Source organism: Westerdykella ornata (genome assembly GCF_010094085.1).
Source record: "Westerdykella ornata strain CBS 379.55 unplaced genomic scaffold EI97scaffold_5, whole genome shotgun sequence".
Classification (NCBI taxonomy): Eukaryota; Fungi; Ascomycota; class Dothideomycetes; order Pleosporales; family Sporormiaceae; genus Westerdykella; species Westerdykella ornata.
The window spans coordinates 1,203,241-1,215,569 of record NW_022986855.1 but is presented as its reverse complement, the minus strand read 5'-3'; the positions used below and the strand labels follow the sequence as shown (position 1 = coordinate 1,215,569).

Genomic DNA, 12,329 nt, shown 5'->3' with positions numbered 1-12,329 from the left:
GTGGTATTGTAGCATTAGGCTAGAAAGCGATGCAACTTTAGGAGGGTGGCTGTTCGGTTAGGAGTGGCCGCTCACTTAGGAAACACGTTAGTTTAATTTTAGTAAAGAAATATCTTGTTGTTATGTAGATATTTAAGAAAAAGTATATTTTTATTCTAAAAAGGACGTAAAAAGGCGTCTGCTTTCTTGAATATCTATGCAAGGACAAGATATTTCTTTACTAAAATTAAACTGTAGCTTCTTCCTATATAGATCTAGCTGCCCTTAAAAAATCTAAAAGAAATCTCTTGTTGTTGCATAGATATCTAAGAAAGAGTATAGTTTTCTATCTCCTAAGGCGGGGTAATTTTTGCTAAGAACAGGCGCGAACCTGGCCACGCAACCTGCGCAGGGCCGCCTTAGCATGCCTTGCGCAGAGAAAAGGAGGCGCGTATACCTACAGGATCTCTTAAATATCTACGCAACAACAACGTATTTTCCTATAAAATCTTAAAAGCAGTTTCTTACTATAGGTTTCTAGTAGTAGCTTCTTTTTTATAAGAAAATACGTTGTTGTTGCGTAGATATCTAAGAAATTCTGCAGGTTTGCACATTTTATGTTCCGGCGAAAAATGGCTGGCCACCCTGTGGCCGGCGTGGCCTACTCACCCGCCGCCCACAATATCCCAGACATTTCGCTTCCTTCTTGTTCTTCCTTTCCCCAATATTTGACCAAATCGACCATAGACTTCCTCGGTTCAGCGGTTTTAGGAATTTGATATGACGATTTCCACCTCATCGCTCGCCAATGGCACAGAAGCCCCCGTCAGTAGGGCAGACGAGGTAAAAGATGTACGAACCCCGTGGCTTTGGGTACCCTCTAGTTTAAAGAGGAAGAACCCACACACAAGTTTGACTAATATCCCAACAGCTCCTCACTGCCATTGAAGACCTTATAATTCCCTTCATTCAAGCGGCAGATTCCGATACCGCCACCAAGCACGCAGGCAATGGCCAATCCTTCAATGGCGACGTTGTCAGAACTGTACTTGTTGAGCCGCATGCTCCTAAAGAGTTAGAAAAGCTTCTGGGGTTACTGGTTCCGGAAAAAGGGACAGGGAAGGAGGGACTTTTGGACGCGGTGAGGAAGGTTTTGAGGTATAGCGTGAATACGTGGGATCAGGGGTTCATGGATAAGTTGTATGCGAGTACGAATGCGGTGAGTGTTGTTCGGGAAGGGTTACTGCAAAATTTTCAAGAGGCATCTGCTGATTTGAACAGGTTGGTCTGGTATCGGAATTGTTGCTCGCGACGTTAAACACCAACGTAGGTGACAACATCCCCTTTTCGCCCATGAGTCCCATTCCCAACTCTCAACCGTGCCTCTTTCCAAAGCCTTGTAATCCATCACCAACTCATGACTTAGTCCCACGTCTACCAAGTCTCCCCGGCCCTCACACTCATCGAAAAACACACTAGCAAATACCTCGCCTCCCTCTTCGGCTTCACCTCCCCGCACAGCGGCGGCATTTCGCAACCAGGCGGCAGCGCCAGCAACAGCACCTCCCTCGTCATCGCGCGCAACACGCTCTTCCCTTCCACCAAAACCGACGGCCTTGGCTCCCTGAAACTGCGCCTCTTCACCAGCGCTCATGGGCACTACTCTTTCGAAAAGGCCGCCCAAATGTTCGGCTTAGGCTCCAATGCCGTGATCCCTGTGCCCGTCGACCCATCCACGGGCCGCATGCTTCCATCCGAGCTGGAGAGACTTGTCCAGGAAAGCAAAGCCAGGGGCGAAATCCCGTTCTTCGTCAATGCCACGGCCGGCACCACTGTCCTGGGTTCCTTCGACCCCATCCCCGAGATCAGCGCCATCTGCAAGGCGCACAACCTCTGGCTGCACATCGACGGGTCCTGGGGCGGCAGCGTGATTTTCAACTCCGCTCTCGCTCAATCACCTCTCCGTCTCAAGGGCGCGGAATTAGCGGACAGTATAGCGATTACCCCGCATAAGATGCTCGGGGTGCCGATGACCTGCTCGTTCCTGCTATGCCGGGATATGCGGTTGGTTCGCAAGGCGATGACCTTGCCGGCTGGATACTTGTTCCATTCAGAAGGCGAGGAGGAGGAGGACAGGGAGATTTACGATCTTGCGGATCTGACGCCCCAGTGTGGGCGCAGGGGGGATAGCTTGAAGTTGTTCCTCTCCCTCTCGTACTACGGCTCCGAGTACTTTTCTCAGCTTGTCCAGCGGGGGTTCGAGAACGCGGAGTTCGTCCTCTCGTTGCTTAAAACTTCCCCAGACTTCATACCTATTTCTCCAGAGCCCCTGCCTTGCTTGCAGGTGTGCTTTTACTTTGCGCGTGGCGGCGTGTTAAGCAAGGATAAGAATCAAGTCACGCAGACGACGAGGAAGATTACTGAAGGTTTAATCAAGAGGGGTTTCATGGTTGATTATGCGCCTGGGGAGAAAGGGAGCTTTTTCCGCGTGGTAGTTAATGGGAATACTAGAACGGGGACGCTGGAGGGGCTAGTGACGGCGATTGAGGCTGTGGCTGCGGATTTGGGGGTGTAAGAGAAGGGAGGCTGGGTTTGAATAGGTAGAGGTATGTTGCATGGTGGATATGTTGTTGGGGGGGTATTGAACATTCTGTGACATTTGCCAATTCTGCCTTCTTTTGCATAGAGGAACCTTTACAGGCGGTGTGCTGTGTTTAACACGTTGTTCACATTTAGAAACTGTTAGATCAATCCTACAACAACATAGAATCTCGGGTCTGCTCTCACGTACCGAATTCTCGATTGCTGTGCTCTCAGTAATGTTTATGAAGGGAGATCTTGTTGACTTTGCAAGGGCTACACATATCTTGCAAACATAGTGTTTTAAGGCGATTGATGCATATTGAGTGATTACCCTAAGGTAAGCATTGGAAACCGGAGTTTATCTTGTATCTCTACAGAAGACTAGAGTAGATTTACCAAAGTCTCCAACTCCTAATGGAACAACCGCTCCTCACAGCTCTGCGGCCTCCTCAACTTCCGCAAATCCACACCACCCACTATTTCCCTCGCATCTGTCCACAGCTGCGCAGCTCAGCAGTGTGCTCGGCACAGGAACTCTGTTTGGACTCCTGCTTACCGATGCAGTAACCCCATCCTGATCTCCGGCTTTTATAGTTGTTTCGGTGGACGTTATTCGGATTTGCTGCCCGTCGGTTTGGGAATTCGACGTGTCATGTATGGTCTGAGTCTGGGTTGATATACTTCTTGTGGCTTGGTGTGAGTTGGAGGTTGTATGAGGGGTTGTTGATTGGGTGGAGGACATGCTGGGGAGTGGAATATAGGTAGGATTTCGATGGTGGTATAGGAGGGATGTAGGGATGATGCGAGCCTCTCGAATCACCTATCATGATATTATAAGACAAAACTACTGTGATAACACCGAAGTTGGATTGCCACATCTCAGTTGCGGCTCACGTGAGATGAAGTCATGGAAGGTAGGTCCGCGGATCTGGGGTAACTCTCTCGGAGAATGTGGCCACAGAGGCGGGGTACAAACAGTAGCACCTCGACAATGTCTCCTTTCATAGGTTTGATATACAATTGAAGATCGTTACGGCTTTGAATAGGCGTGTGCGGGACCAAAATGTACGTATTAGCGACAATCTCCATTCATTGCTTATCCGTTCAAACCAAAGATTACAACTAATCCGCAACCTCCGCGCAAGGTTCTAGAGTTGCTTTCGCATACATAATCTCGACGGCAATTAGATTTTCTCTCATAACAACGAGTTCCATAACCGTCTCGCTCCCAGCTCAGGATGTGGAACTCCTCTCCATCCTATCTTGAATACTGGTTCGGAGGATTCATCCCAGACCCCTAAATTTCGTCAGTAATCTTCCTCTTCCACCACTGCCATTTACTCATGTAACCATTTCTCCTGAGACATGGAAATGGGAGTACTCACCTGCTCGCCCTCCTTCCCACCACCCATCTCCCTCATCTTCTGTCCCATCGACCCAAAAACTCCACCTTGCCCAGCCATCTTATTCCCCATGGTCTCAAGCCCCTTGTCCATTGCGCTCTTCCCCTGAGTGCCTTTGGAGGACGCGGTGCCCGTCGTGCCGCCCGTCTCCGCCTTGTTCAGCGAGGACGCGGCGCCCGAGGTGGGCTGGCCGGCGGTATCGGACGAGATGCCCGCGTCGGTGGTGAGTTTGCTGGTGGGGATGTTCTTGTCCATTATTCGAGAAGTTTGGAGTTATATAAGGGGTTCGAGTGAAAGATGGAGACTTTGTTAGAAAGGGACCACAATGGGTGTCAGGGTGATATATATAGCTTCGAGGTTCACAATGATTGCGAATGGAGATGTAGAGTCGAGTATGATTCGACGTGCGTGCCATCCAGTCCAGTCTGGTGGCCGCGGAGGTGCGGAGAAGGGTAATGACATCATGAGGGAGTCCGAGGAGTCCAGGACGGTCGAGATCTATCATTCGACATTGAAGCCGTACGAATGGATGAATATATCACAAGTAGGTACCAAGTAAAGGTGGTACACAAGTGAACGACCCGTAAGTTTCACTTGCGTTCCCACGACAAGCGCTAGTGCTTCGTTCTTTGATTTGTTCCAATAAGGAAAGCTGTCTGATGAACATAATCCACAACTCGAAGCGTGACTTAACGATCTGAGCCTGAGGGCGAAAATCCCAATCTCATCTCTTCAATACAAAAACCTCATCACGCTTGCTCTTCCACTTCAACATCTTCCTCTACATCAACATCTACCACACCGTCAGAACCGACTATGAACGCCCTCCGTTCCTCATGCCTCTCCGACCCACTTGAACGCCTGGCAGTGAGGGGCTCATTTGAATCGGTGGCCACACTCATTCTTTTGTGTCGTTTGTATATTGACGTTTCACCAGTTGGGTAGCCCAGGAATATGGTGTCTTGCTTTTGGCTCGTTGATGGTTCTGAAGCGTTGGATGTGGACGTTTGGCGGGAGGAAGTATCGCTGCTCATGGTGGGCGATTAACGATCAGTCTTTGAGTGAAGAAATCCTGTAAGATCAATTTTTTAATATGGGATAGGAAGAAGGCGAGAGAGGATTTATGACCGTAACTCAGGTTTTTATCGTTGGAGTGAGGGTTAAGTTGAAGCTGGGTTGGGTTCTTGTGGCATTCAATGGTTTCTTTAACGAGCATGAAAAGGGATCATTCCCCGCACTACAATATCGCGTTGACGTCAACTTATCAATCATCTAGCATGCTCCAGAATTTATGCTGCCTGGAAATAACAGATTCCAGTCCATTGCAGGCCTTGTCTCCCCCCTGGTTCGGTCCGTCTTTAGACAACCCCCCCCAACTCGTTGCTCAATCCCCACCACAGAGAAAATGCAAAAATCTACCAAAAAAACATACAACACCACGCTATTCGCAGCTGGTCACCCACGCTACTACTCAACGGGCGCTAACCAGCTTGTGTATGGTCGATCGGACGAGAGGCCCAATTTTCTGGTTGCTATGGTCGTATGTGAAAGAAGTACCCATAAGGTACAATCATATAGCACAAAATGGCGTAGTACATCATATTGCTCAGTCAGGACAAGAAGATTCAACCGCCATCCATCAACTCTTTTTGCGAGATTCCAGCTACCATGCTTGTATCAAATTCGACGTATATGTGCTCCCAGAAACCGCAACAATCTTGTCAAATGATATTCCTTTGCAGCAGGTTACCCAGCAAGCTCTCAAATATAGCATCGATTCGAAAACTCCACGACCGAGGTGTAACATAAGCCTCATTAGATAGCAACCGAACATTATTATCAATCTTCATCATGTCGAGTTCCTTCTCTTCGCCTCTTGTGCCTTCTCCTCGCACTGCCTCAATCTCGTACACGCTTGAATGCCACGACAGCAACTCAGAAACGTGCCCGGTGCGACCTCAGCACAGCTCTTCCTACTATCCCTCAACTGTGACGGATCTTCGTTTCCATACGCTTCGAGGACGCGGTTGAGCTCCCGCATCGTGCGGTCTTCCCATTCAGTAGACTCGGTTTCGTCGGGTGAGTCCAAGATGGGAGAGAGAAAAACTTGGGTGTCATCGGCGGAGAAACCGGAGACTTGGTCATCGGATGCGGAAGTAGATGTGCTGTTGTTCCGCGGTGACGGGTGGCTACCGTCACTCGTTCGATCGGTACTCATCGTCGGAGACAATGAGATTGTTATTGGGCCAATGTAGGTGATGCGAGGCCAAAACCGTGAAGTTATTATCTACGAGGGGTTTTCGCTTCTAGTGACACTACAGGGTGGACCAGATGAGTGGGTTGGACATATACATTCTCTGTGTGACGGTTGCCCCCCAGACCTGTGACATCACCGCCACGGCTCACTCCGCTCGCGCGGTGGAGCGTTCGAAGCCCATTGGACTCTTTCAATGGTCGCCACCTCTTCTCACGTAGAGCCTCGAGGTTTAACCTGTACGCTGGTGACGCCTTTCGCTGGATTGTGCAACACAGGTGAGATAGGCAAGCAACTTTGTGCAAGCTGCCTGCATTGATTGAACTGTGCGAAACCAATCTCGATGCTGAAACGCAAAGATAAGAAAAGAGGCCAGAATAGTGTCCGCCAAAAAACTGCAGAATAACCGTAACTTCGTAATCAACTTCATAAGGAAAAGACCAAGCGAATACAGAAACTCCGAGGAACTGAACGCCCATCATGCTGCCGTAACCATGCAAATCCACGCGCGGAAATCGTGTTCATTTCTCATTATTCAGTCCAACCAGTCCTCCTCCCAGTACTCAGGCAGAATCTTGCTAGCCAAACTGTGCCCGTTTCGTTCGGCATCCAGGTCGAGCGTACTGGGCTGTAGATCACCATTCGAGTCCCCGTTTGAATCCCCGTTTGATTTCCCATTTGAGTCTCCATTCGAGGAACTCATGTTCGTCTCCTTCATGTACGTGCCATTCTCATTCCGCGAGTCCACCGCGATCGCGGAATTGTCTTGGTTTGCTTCCTCATAGACATAACCTGACGCTGGATTGTTGTCGGTTTGAGGGGTGGTTAATGCTCTGAATTCGTCCGCTGTGAGGTCGGAGGAGAGGCGGCGACTGCACATGTTGCTGGTCCTTGTGAATTGTTGCACGCCTGACGGATATGCTTTGACAGTGAACTCGGCGCGCGACAGCTGTAAATGGCTGGAATGGAGCTGTCCAGATATCTGCTAGCTAGAGGTGCTTGCGGTATTCGTGTATTGGGGGACTTGATTTATGTAGCCCAGTTGTGTTATTTAGCAGATGTTTGATGTCGAGATCTTCGTTTCGTCGTGCATGCATCCAATATCACCTCTCCATATATCTTGACTCAATTCCCGCATACATTGTGTGGTCATGGGGTAGCAAAGGGTGGTCATCACTAAAGGCGAGGTCCATGGTCCTTTGAGTTCGCCTCTCGCAAGCACTAGAGCACGTAGCCATTGACGTCAGTTGCTAGTCCCTCCAAATGGTAGACCTGGGCTTTGTCTTTGGAAACTGAACACTTGCGACACCTGAGTGAACGTCGTTCTCATTACCTTCATTGAAATTCAAAAATTGTTCTTAAGACGACGATGGCCGTCCTGTATACATCCGCATCTGCTCCACTTGCAACGGTGATGGAACGACGGGAGATTCGCTTTCGACGAATATAATCCCGTAACTGAGATCTCCTCGGAGAGAAAGTGGGCGGTTCCAGACCGATAAACAGAATACTCTTCCGAATTCCAATAGTTCACCAGGTCATTGCATCTTTCGCCACTGGATATAGACCGCTTCCAACGATGAAGACATAGTTTTGTAGCTCAACGACAGATAAACTGCGTTTGTATATAGCCGAAGGTATCGATCAGTGACAGATATTTGAACGCCTTTTGAAGCTCTCCCTGACGGCGTCCATATTGAAATATGTGATGCCCCTCCCTTGTTCACCCAAGTACATCGGCCCGTTCCCCGCCCGCCACATTCCACCACTCCCTCACTTGGCTGCTCTCCAACCAGCTCCATACATGACGTCAACCCCTAGGCCATAGCTCCCATACTCCTTTCCACTTGTCTCAAATCTCACGACCTGAATATAGTGGATCCGAGACAATTCACAATTCCCATAACTGCATCCTTACTCATCTTCGGATATCTATCTCATTAATTGAAACGCTCTTCCACAGTGCCAGGGGATTTTTTTTTCTTTTTGAATCAAATCCCCGCCTATCCATATCCACCCAAAAGGACCAGTACACCTCCACAGCCATGGACAAACCCGCCCCAACGCACCTCTCCTCCACCACCTCCGCCCCAACCTCCCCAACATTTACCTCCCAACCCACCCTTACACCCACACACACCCAACCCCCTCTCTCCCTCCAAAAACCCGCTGCCCCTCCAACAGCCTCCACCGCCGACCCCCATCTCGCCCAGCAGGAAGAAGCCACAACACGAGTTTCAACTACGAAACCGTACACGGGACCGCCACCGTCGGCGCGGAGGAAGAGCTGGAGCCACGAGACGGGGACGGGGCACGGCGGGGAGGGAAACATGAGTGATACGAGTTTGACGCAGGACCCGGGGAGCCAGTTGTATCATGGGCATGTGCATGTTGGGAAGTGGAATCGGCCGTGGTGAGGGAGCAAGCGTCATGGAAGAGGTATGAGTGGTGGATGGTGGGATGGATAAGGTGGGGTGGGTGTGAGAGATTCATGGAAAGGGAAAAAGGAGGACGGTGCGGAGTGTATGACTTCGACGCAGTGGGCGAAATTGGACAGCCTTGCCGGGAGGGGGAGATAGAATGGGTACCTTGAAGGAAGGAATACCGGGTTATGAATCTTGATGATAACGAATGATTTGCGCATATAATCATTTGAACTTGCCAGGAGGCAGTATTCCATGTCTGAGGGATATGTATACATAAGCTGGATAGTACGACGCATTTCCGCTCCCACCGAATAGGACCGCATACCCAGATGCAAGCCAGATAACCACCAACCCTCAACGCCAATCCCATGCTATCCCCATACTCAGAACCCTATTCTTGGAAAACGGAAAACGTTCAAGTCCTTCAATTCCCCTTCACACCAAACACCCCCCCAACAAACCCCACCACCCTCCCCTCCTCCACCATCTCCTCCAAAAGCACCCTGAGCTCCTCCTCCCCGTACGGAAACCCGCCCGGCAAAACCATCCGCATCATCATCAATATCCGACTCACGGGCGCATTCCCCTGATTCGTCAACATGCCAATGACAAAGGATTGGTAGATTTCCTTCTTGGACGCGAAGATGGAGGCTTGCGAGCGGACGGCTCCCGCTTCTGTGGCCGTAGCCGCGGCGGTCGATGACGAGGTTGTAGGTTTCGAGGCGGAGCCGGGGGTTTTTGCTGTGGAGGACGAGGACGAGGAGGAGAGATTCTCAATCACTTCGTAGATGCCGCTTTCCGGCTCCGTTTCCCGTAGGATGGACTTACTTGTCCAAAACGCCAGGGCCTGCTGGACAAGGTCCTCGTCCATTTGCAGCATTTCTTCCAGCTGCTCTGCTGTCCGCGTCACACTCTTCTTACCTGCATGGCCCTCACCAGCAGTACCCGTACTCTTGTTCTTCCCTCCGGAGCTGTTTCTTGTACTACTACTCTTGCCAAACCCCCCATCCCCTTCACCTCCTTCTTCTCCTCCCTCCTGAAACGCACAAATAACGCTAATCTGCCACGGCGTCAAGTGATCAAACTCCTCCATCCGATCCTCCAACTCAAGCGTGATACTCCCATCCCCGAGAGCGTTCATCCAGCGCAACTTGCGCATCCCCTTGATGCGCTCGAACCGCACCTCATACTCCTTCTGTAGCGCCTGTATCTGTGGCGGGACGAGGAACTCGTCATCCCGGAGGGGCGGCCAGAAAAAGGATGAAAGGATCTGCGCGTTGAGCTTCGGTGCAGGTGCTGCATGCTTTTGCTGCGTTGAAGCCGACGCTGCCTCTGCCGCTGCTGCCGCCGCCGCCGCCGCCCGCCGCGTCCTCGGAGTCCGTGGTCCTGCATTTTCAGGCGTACGCGGTGCGCGCTTCTCGGGCGTCTTTAGCACCTTCTCCTTCTCCTCATTGATCCTCGTCGCGGCATTGATCCTCTTCGAATCCAGCACATCCCGCAGCATGACCTCGCAAGCCTGCAACTTCTCATCTCCCAATCTCACCTTAATAAGCTCCAACAACCGAATCTCTTTCTCGTACTCCGGGTCCTGGCATCGAAGCAAGTGATCGCCGAGGATATTCTTCAACTCGCTGATGAAGTCGTCGCGGTCCCACAGACTCAGCAGGAACCAAATCACGTCCTCCCCCTTGGATTTCTTGTACTCGGGAGACGCATCGCTCGGGAGAGGCTGCCAATTCATGTCGCCGTAGTCGAGTTCGTCGTCGGCGTCGGCAGAGCTGAAGTTCGATAGGGGTTTCGCCATCTCTTTCGCGATCTCATACGATATCTCGACGCCGGCGGCCGTCTTAGCCGAACTTCCGCCATCGTTCGGATCAACGAGTAAACTCGCTATGATAATCCTCCCAGTATCTTCTCTCTCTCGGAGATACCGTCGTATAGGCCTCGCCACGCGTTCCAACAACACCCCCTTGGGTTCCAACTCGTGAAATGCCCGAATTACCGAGATATACACGTTCAGTATGAACGTCGTCGTCGCCCCGGGATGTAATAACCTCCTCGAAACCTGCTGCGAGAAATTCGACGTAAGGTGTTGCTTCGCGCCCGGCAGTTTCAGATACTCCTTCAAATCACATATCGCACCCAGGCTCTTATCCCAGCGGATCACATAGTCGAATAGGTCCTCGACTCTCGCGCGACCCAACCTGCCCAGCGCCATATCCTGCCATACCTGCAGCTCCTTGGCGTCGATACTGCTGGGCTGACACTTCAGGCACTCCAGCACCAGCTCGGCGAGGGGGCAGAAGCCGTCCCGGATGAACATGCGGAGGTGCGGAACCACGGATTTCCGAGAATACCAGTCCACTTTCGTGTAATGACTGTCGATAAACGAACCCATGAGTTTATCCATCGCATGCGCAAATGCCCTCTGCGCATTATCGCCGCCCAGGCCCACGCGTTCTAGTCCTTGCAGGAGACTGACCATGCGTCGACGGGAGTCGGAAATGTTGTCGAATTTGGCTTGCGGGGATCCTGCCTCCTGGCGGATGTAGACGCGGAACACGGCGCAGCCCATGTCGTAGAGGGCATAGCTTAGGGTTTTCGTGAAACGTCGAGCAGAGACACAGTATGTGAAGGCGGCGTGGATCTCTCGTTGAAACCGCTGCCTCGCGATGTCTGCCTCGGAAGGCCGTCGGGGTTCCGCGAATTCGTAGTGTCGTACCGTGGAAGACGAAGAAGCAGCCGCATGTCGGTGTAGAAAAGGGAGAAGGTGATCGGCAAAAGGTTGGAAGTAGAGATTCTGTGCACGCTCGAGGATCCGCTGCGTCTGGTCCAGCACCTCACATGCCTGGGATAAGTGGACTTCCTGTACCCAGTCAACACCTCCCTCTCGTAGAATCGAAACTCCTCAAGTACCTTCTCCCACAGCGCCGCTACCCTCGGCCTCACAACCGCCGCAAAATGCAGCGTCGCCTCATTCGCAAACCACTCCACAATCCCCTGCTCCCTCTCATCCTCGCTCCTCCCCTCACCCACAAGCAAATACTCCAGCGCCTCCTCCACATCAGGTGTCCGCTGTGCCCTATTCCGCACCTCAAACGATGCATCCGCAGCGATCTGCGTCTTCGGCAGACTCAAGAACCGCGTCGCCGTGCTCCATGCGACGTTCCGCCTCACAGCGCGCTGCTGGGCGCCCGCAGTATCCGCAGCTGGGCCCTCAAATGACGGCCCAAAGGACGCGTATCCCAGGACTGGCGTCGCAATGGGCGTCGGCGTGGTATGCGAGAGCGAAGGAACCGGGAAGACGGACGCGAAGACGACGCTTTTGTGATCCATGGGAAGCACCGTGGAGAGATCGTTGGTTGAAGAACCCCGCTTGAACGCGGTCAATCGTCGTGCGGGGAGGTGTTCATGACAGGAAGCGTGTAGGAGATCAAGCTGAGTTGCTACTAGTTTCATTCCTCTAACTCATCGTTCGAACGGACCGGCTTCTTAGACGTGAGGAGTGTTTCTACAAGCAACCTCTACCCACTGTTTTGTGGAGTCGCGCACGGACCAGAATCGCGCATTCACGTGGAACGCGATCAGCTGCAGGGCGATTACCGAAGTGATAGAAAAATGGTCGCGATTGTAGCAATTCTCCCAACCTTAATTAAGTCTCCTGGATATCAGTCCGTCGCCGAG

The 12,329-nt window shown here is 51.6% G+C and overlaps 6 protein-coding genes across 6 annotated transcripts; 2 read left to right on the top strand and 4 right to left on the bottom strand.

The window, feature by feature from the left end:
* Nucleotides 1-568: 568 nt before the first annotated feature.
* Nucleotides 569-2,742, top strand: EI97DRAFT_395088 (PLP-dependent transferase). Its single transcript, XM_033796317.1, has 4 exons — nt 569-831; nt 911-1,198; nt 1,261-1,305; nt 1,406-2,742. Exons 1-4 carry the CDS (start codon nt 760-762, stop codon nt 2,552-2,554), a joined length of 1,554 nt encoding a protein of 517 aa, XP_033656104.1. The 5' UTR covers nt 569-759; the 3' UTR covers nt 2,555-2,742.
* A 189-nt stretch (nt 2,743-2,931) lies between these two features.
* EI97DRAFT_431782 (uncharacterized protein) lies at nt 2,932-3,388 on the bottom strand. Its single transcript, XM_033798019.1, has one exon. The coding sequence runs from the start codon at nt 3,302-3,304 to the stop codon at nt 2,993-2,995; it is 312 nt and encodes a 103-aa protein (XP_033656103.1). The 5' UTR covers nt 3,305-3,388; the 3' UTR covers nt 2,932-2,992.
* A 75-nt stretch (nt 3,389-3,463) lies between these two features.
* Nucleotides 3,464-4,392, bottom strand: EI97DRAFT_431780 (uncharacterized protein). Its single transcript, XM_033798018.1, has 2 exons — nt 3,708-4,392; nt 3,464-3,627 (listed from the first exon to the last, which is right to left on the bottom strand). The coding sequence occupies exon 1, from the start codon at nt 4,218-4,220 to the stop codon at nt 3,900-3,902; it is 321 nt and encodes a 106-aa protein (XP_033656102.1). The 5' UTR covers nt 4,221-4,392; the 3' UTR covers nt 3,464-3,627; nt 3,708-3,899.
* Nucleotides 4,393-6,754: 2,362 nt separating this feature from the next.
* EI97DRAFT_456946 (uncharacterized protein) lies at nt 6,755-7,099 on the bottom strand (the record flags this gene model as incomplete). The annotated part of the gene is made up of 1 exon (XM_033800781.1): nt 6,755-7,099. The coding sequence occupies one exon, from the start codon at nt 7,097-7,099 to the stop codon at nt 6,755-6,757; it is 345 nt and encodes a 114-aa protein (XP_033656101.1).
* Nucleotides 7,100-8,264: 1,165 nt separating this feature from the next.
* Nucleotides 8,265-8,636, top strand: EI97DRAFT_456945 (uncharacterized protein; the record flags this gene model as incomplete). Its single annotated transcript, XM_033800780.1, has 1 exon — nt 8,265-8,636. The coding sequence occupies one exon, from the start codon at nt 8,265-8,267 to the stop codon at nt 8,634-8,636; it is 372 nt and encodes a 123-aa protein (XP_033656100.1).
* A 433-nt stretch (nt 8,637-9,069) lies between these two features.
* Nucleotides 9,070-11,981, bottom strand: EI97DRAFT_456944 (uncharacterized protein; the record flags this gene model as incomplete). Its single annotated transcript, XM_033800779.1, has 2 exons — nt 9,070-11,511; nt 11,562-11,981. The coding sequence occupies 2 exons, from the start codon at nt 11,979-11,981 to the stop codon at nt 9,070-9,072; spliced, it is 2,862 nt and encodes a 953-aa protein (XP_033656099.1).
* Between the last annotated feature and the right edge of the window lie 348 nt (nt 11,982-12,329).

What these genes read in the sequence shown, in the direction of transcription:
- EI97DRAFT_431780 (XM_033798018.1), bottom strand. Translation starts at nt 4,220, where the DNA reads ATGGACAAGAACATCCCCACCAGCAAACTCACCACCGACGCGGGCATC.
- EI97DRAFT_431782 (XM_033798019.1), bottom strand. Translation starts at nt 3,304, where the DNA reads ATGTCCTCCACCCAATCAACAACCCCTCATACAACCTCCAACTCACAC.
- EI97DRAFT_395088 (XM_033796317.1), top strand. Translation starts at nt 760, where the DNA reads ATGACGATTTCCACCTCATCGCTCGCCAATGGCACAGAAGCCCCCGTC. An exon ending in GGGCAGACGAGGTAAAAGAT is followed by an intron (nt 832 to 910) that starts GTACGAACCCCG and finishes ATATCCCAACAG; the next exon opens with CTCCTCACTGCCATTGAAGA. An exon ending in TCGCGACGTTAAACACCAAC is followed by an intron (nt 1,306 to 1,405) that starts GTAGGTGACAAC and finishes CTCATGACTTAG; the next exon opens with TCCCACGTCTACCAAGTCTC.